This window comes from Trachemys scripta, chromosome 6 (genome assembly GCF_013100865.1).
Source record: "Trachemys scripta elegans isolate TJP31775 chromosome 6, CAS_Tse_1.0, whole genome shotgun sequence".
NCBI classification, from domain to species: domain Eukaryota; kingdom Metazoa; phylum Chordata; order Testudines; family Emydidae; genus Trachemys; species Trachemys scripta.
This window is the reverse complement of record NC_048303.1, coordinates 76,155,573-76,161,572: the sequence shown is the minus strand read 5'-3', so window position 1 is coordinate 76,161,572 and position 6,000 is coordinate 76,155,573. Positions and strand designations below refer to the sequence as shown.

At 45.4% G+C, this 6,000-nt stretch overlaps 1 protein-coding gene across 6 annotated transcripts in view; it reads right to left on the bottom strand.

Annotated features, from left to right (window-relative positions):
• Nucleotides 1-353: 353 nt before the first annotated feature.
• PRRC1 (proline rich coiled-coil 1) overlaps nucleotides 354-6,000 on the bottom strand; it is a 44,184-nt gene continuing 38,537 nt past the window's right edge. For all 6 annotated transcript variants that reach the window (XM_034773766.1, XM_034773772.1, XM_034773769.1 and 3 more), the window contains exon 9: nucleotides 354-1,835. In XM_034773766.1, the coding sequence (XP_034629657.1) occupies nucleotides 1,626-1,835 (210 nt within the window). In that variant the 3' untranslated portion in view covers nucleotides 354-1,625. The remainder of the gene's footprint in view (nucleotides 1,836-6,000) is intronic.

Below are 6,000 nucleotides of genomic sequence, written 5' to 3'. Positions count from 1 at the left end.
CGAAAAGTCTTTCTAGATACCTCTGTGGTCTTCATCACTATATTATCCAAGCCCCACTTTTCCTGGGGAAGAGGTCAAATACTCTAAATTTGAGAAAGAAAAGAGGGCATGAGATCGAATGGTTTAGAGACTCAGAGCAGCGAAGAAAATAAAGAGCTTGTTCGTGCCCACTTCTCTCTCTCATTTTGAGCTCTTGGTCCAAAAATATTGAACTAGTAGGTTTCTATTTTCAGATAACAAGCTATGCTGTGTCATTAGATACCAGTTATACAAATGGCCTGCGTAAGACTCAGTAAAAGTTACACTCATTCAGGCAAACTATTTAAAAAAAATCTTAAATGAAAAAGGTTTAATTCTGTAGGAAAAATGTTTATTTAATATTAATTTACACTGAGCCAATTATGGCAAAATATATTACTTAGAAAAAGAACAGGTTTTCACTGGGTACAAATATAAGAAGTTGGCTAGACAGTATATGGCATATAAAAGTGTTCTTTGAAATCATCTACAAAAGATAAGGCAGAGCAGTTCAAGCTGAAAAGCTAGTGTTTAAGGCAAACAAAGAATTCATTGTTTTTAAAACAAACCTATTATCAAAATATTATTTTACAATAACTTCTGTATTTCTGAATAGAGATTTAGGATTATCTTTGAGCATAGATTTGGGATATCTTCAGCTATGAAGGACAGATATCAAAGATATATAGGAGAAGCAGTGAATCAACGACACCTATCACACCATGCAGGAGTTTATTCCTGCTTTGGAAAATATAGAATGGCAGAGCAAACCGTATGAATGTCACAGTTTGCTATATTAATTTGTGGTAGATGAAAACTGATAAAGAAAATTACATAAGAGCTTGCGTTATGTACCCCAGATGACTGTATGTAAATAAATGCTGGAGTAAGTGAATTGTGTTATACTGAGTTGTTGACACATTTTCATGTGTATGAAGTGCCTAATTCATTGGTTTCCAGGGGAATTGTCTTGGACCATACTTCAGAAAAAGTATTTTTTTAAAAGAGGTATGGAAGATGAAAATTCAAAGTTATTTTGGCCCCCACTTTGGATATTTTTGAGCATGGACTTATGCCCTTCCTTGGTTATTCACTTTTAAGATGCTTTAGAACTACTCAGCAACAGTTCTGAGATCATGCAAACATAGGGGCCAACCCTATGAAGTGCTAAATACTTCCAAAATTTAGACATCTAGAAAATACAGGGTAGTGCCTCGACTGAAATGCAAAAGATAATATTTGTACCCTCACCCCCTTTTAAAAAGTTATACTTGAGTAAATAAAATATTAAGTTAAGTGTCTGAAATGAAAATGCATTCCACCTTACAAATTTTAATTAATGCTATTTGGCCTTGCTATAAATGTATCTGTTTGCATCTAATTCCCTTCTCATTAATTATACTGGATTACTAAAAATTGGAGTTGTTCATTTCCATTATTGGAACAGTACCTTCATTTTTTAAAAAGAAAAAAATTACAGTTGACAGGTAGATTACAAAATTGTGCTGTATCCACAGAGGACTTGAATATTGGCAGAAGCTGCAATCTTTTCCTTCATATCAAGCTGAACAGAAAAACAGTACTCAGTGTGATGAGTCAAGCTTCTTTCAAATGGTCCTGGGTGGTAAGTGTTGTTTGTACATTCCTGCTATAGCCTTGGCTGCACTGTAGATCATTTGTCGACGGGACATACCAGTGAATGCCACATGCCAATCAGTCCTGTTGATATTCAGTAAATTCTTCTCCAGCACTTCACCAACTGTCACCAAAAGACCTGACCATCTTAGATTGTAGTCCTGGGGAGTGAGACTCTGCGCCTGTGTAATAATTTGAGGAGATGTTATTAAATGAATGAGTTGAAGGGCCAGGTTCTAATACCCATATTCCCCTGGATTAACACTTTATTTGGTCAGTAGTCTCAGTAATTTTAAAAGGCTTCCTGAATAAGAATATACAAGGAGAAAGGGTATTAGAATCTGACCCTAAAAGTCTGCCCCACAATAACTGGTTACACCTCTGCCCACCCAACAGTTTTTCATAGTTGTACATATTACATTCCTAGACAACCATTAGACATTCCCAGAGCTGGAGTACAGCATGACTATTAAAATAAAGTCACCTTGTCATTACCAGAATGTTATATTAAAAAGCTGCCAAACAGATGTGATCAATAAAGTTACTTATATATCTAGTGATTTTCATCTTTCAATGGGCTTTAAAAATATTATAATCCTTATAACAACCCTGTGAAACAAGTATCCCATCTCAATGTGGAAAATCAGACAGACTCCAAGCGATTTGCCCAAAATTAGAGGGAGTCCATACCAGAACTGGATGTCAACTCCTTACATCATCATACCATACTAATTTCATTAAAATTACAATGTGTCACATTCTTAGCTCCTTGAGTGGCAACATTCTCACTGACTCAATCAGATGCTGTGTGTGCACTGTCTACCTAAGTTGAAATACCCATATTGTGTGCACAGCCTCACAGATCCTACTGTCTTGTAGAAGCAATACACCATTAGATGACAATAAATGCCAGTACATTTGCTAGAATATAATCAAATTCTGCCCTAACATTGTCATGAATTTTGTTATTGACAAAAGTATACAACAGTTTTGATGCAAGACCAAAGTTTCCTCTCCAGAGAATTAAATTAGCAGCAAAAGAATTGTTTAAGAAGGGGATAGATAATTGTGACAGATGGTAATATGTGAGGAGCAGACCGCAATGGCTGAGGCCTTGTCTACACTACGAGAGTAGTTCGATTTTACTTAAATCGAATATTTGGAATCGATATTGCAAAGTCGAACGTGTGTGTCCACACTAAGGACAGTAATTCGACTTTGTGAGTCCACACTAACGGGGAAAGCGTCGACATTGGAAGCGGTGCACTGAGGGCAGCTATCCCACAGTTCCCGGAGTCCCCGCCGCCCATTGGAATTCTGGGTGGAGCCGCAAATGCCTTCTGGGTAAAAAAAAAAAGGGGCCAGGGTGCTTTTGGGTAACTGTCGTCATCCGTCCATCACTCCCGCCCTCCCTCCCTCCCTGAAAGCGCCGGCGGGAAATCATTTCGCGCACTTTTCAAGTCATTGACAGCGCGGACGCCACAGCACTGTGAGCATGGAGCCCGCTGCAACCATCGCTGCAGTTGTGGCCGCTCTCAACGCCTCGCAGCTTATCATACAGGTTGCCCTGAGGCAGATGCAGAAAAGTCAGGCGAGGAGGCTACGTCAACGCGGTGATGGCCTGAAGTCTGAGAGTAGCACAGACCTCTCAGAAAGCAGGGGACCCAGCGCCGAGGACATCACGGTGGCAATGGGTCATGTTGATGCCGTGGAACGGCGATTCTGGGCACGGGAAACAAGCACTGAGTGGTGGGACCGCATAGTGCTGCAGGTCTGGGATGAATCACAGTGGCTGCGAAACTTCCGCATGCGGAAGGGAACTTTCCTTGAACTTTGTGAGTTGCTGTCCCCTGCCCTGAAGCGCAATGACACCCGGATGCGACCAGCCCTGACTGTCCAGAAGCGAGTGGCCATAGCCCTCTGAAAGCTTGCAACGCCTGACTGCTACCGGTCAGTCGCGAGCCAGTTTGGGGTGGGCAAATCTACCGTGGGGGTTGTTGTGATGCAAGTAGCCAAGGCAATCGTTGATGTACTGCTGCCAAAGGTAGTGACCCTGGGAAACTTGGAGGCGATCATAGATGGCTTCGCAGCGATGGGATTCCCAAACTGCGGTGGGGCCATAGATGGAACTCACATCCCTATCCTGGCACCGGACCACCAGGCCAGCCAGTACATTAACAGAAAGGGCTACTTTTCCATGGTGCTGCAAGCACTGGTGGACCACAGGGGACGTTTTACCAACATCAATGTCGGATGGCCGGGCAAGGTTCATGACGCTCGTGTTTTCAGGAACTCTGGTCTGTTTAGACGGCTGCAGCAAGGTATTTACTTCCCGGACCACAAAATAACTGTTGGGGAATGTGGAGATGCCTATAGTCATCCTCGGGGACCCAGCCTACCCGCTAATGCCCTGGCTCATGAAGCCCTATACAGGTGCCCTGGACACTGAAAAAGAACTCTTCAACTACCGGCTGAGCAAGTGCAGAATGGTGGTGGAGTGTGCTTTTGGACGTCTCAAGGGGAGATGGAGAAGCTTGCTGACTCGCTGTGATCTCAGCGAAACCAATATCCCCATTGTTATAGCAGCTTGCTGTGTGCTCCACAATCTCTGTGAGAGCAAGGGGGAGACCTTTATGGCGGGGTGGGAGGTTGAGGAAATTAGCCTGGCTGCTGATTACTCACAGCCAGACAGCCGGGCGATTAGAAGAGACCAGCGGGAAGCGCTGTGCATCCGGGAGGCTTTGAAAGCAAAGTTCCTGAGTGAGCAGGGTAACCTGTGACTTTCTAATTTTGTGTACAGAGAAGCCTTCACCCCACTTCCAACACACGTTTCAAAATAAAAATAGTTCTACTTTGTTAAAGCACACCGTTTTCTTTAATACTGTTTTCGCGGGAATTTTTAAAAACTGGGACGCAGACTGTGGTGCGGAGCGGGTGTAGTGTAGTCGCGCGAATGCAGCTTCTAAACTCAAGGACTGACAGGCTCCGCTGCGGTGGGATGGTTCTTTCAACGGAGCCTGTCACCCCTCCTGATAGGGACTGTGTGTATGGGGGGTCTATGTGACTTTGTGGCAGGGGGGGGACGGTTACAGATCCCCTGCTGTGTGGCTCTGTGATCCTGCCTAAGGACCGCCGCTTAAGATCTCTAACTGCCCTCCCCTGCCACAAAGTCACAGAGCAACCCACCCCCCACCACATAACATGAAAAGAACCTCCCAGACTAACCAGGGTAAGTAGTCACTGCATCACTGCACTATGTATGTGCCCTGCTGCTGTGCCTGCCCCCGACTATGTACCCTGCCAAAGGTGACTGTCCTGTCCAATTACCAACCCCCTTTCCCCCCCTCCTCCAAAAGAACATGATGGAAACAGTAGTTAACAGAAACATATTTTTTATTATCAACTACACATGGGACTGGGAAGTGAAACTTGGACGGGGGCTTGTGTCAGGCGGGAAGGAAAGAACTTGTCAAACTTTGGGGAATGAGAGCCTTCTGCTGCTCGAGCTCTCTGCAGGGGTGGAGTGAGAGTTAGCAGGGACTCTGCCGCCTCTCCTTCTGTGCACTTTGGGTGAAGGGAGTATGGGACTTGGTGGCGGGGGAGGGCGGTTAGAGATGGACTGCAGCGGGGCTCTGTCCTCCTGCCTCCGTTCCTGCAGAACATCCACAAGGCGCCGGAGCGTGTCCGTTTGCTCCCTCAGTAGTCCAAGCAGGGTTTGAGTCGCCTGCTGGTCTTCCTGACGCCACCTCTCCTCCCGATCCATGTTGGCTTGGTGCATTTGGGACAAGTTCTCCCGCCACTGGGTCTGCTGTGCTGCCTGGGCTCGGGAGCAGGCTATAAGCTCTGAGAACATGTCCTCCCGTGTCCTCTTCTTCTTATGCCTAATCCTCCCTAGCCTCTGGGAGTGTGATGACAGGCTAGGTTGTGAGACAGTCGCAGATGGGGCTGTGGGAATGGGAAAAAGGGAGTGAATTCCTCAGAAAGATAAATGTAGTTGTGAACAAAGAACATAGTCTTTCTCTGTGAACAGGACCATGCACAGCACCTATCACATGCGCACTCAGCACAAGGTCGAATTCTCGGCCTTCGCATTCAGTGTCTGGGGTTTTGCAGAGCACTTTTGAGAACCCTGTCAGGACAACGGAATTGCTCTTGCACGCAGACATGGTAAGCCGTAGATTCGTGGCAGCTTAAAACTTTAATATTAGCAATGGCCTCATTTCACATTGAAATCAATGTCGGTCCCTGCTGCCAGCAATCCGGCAAGCAGGAAGTCTGCTCCTGTCCCACACCCTCGCGGCTGTCCCCGGGAACGATCCCTTTCGGCTGACCCTCTCCCGCCTCCAC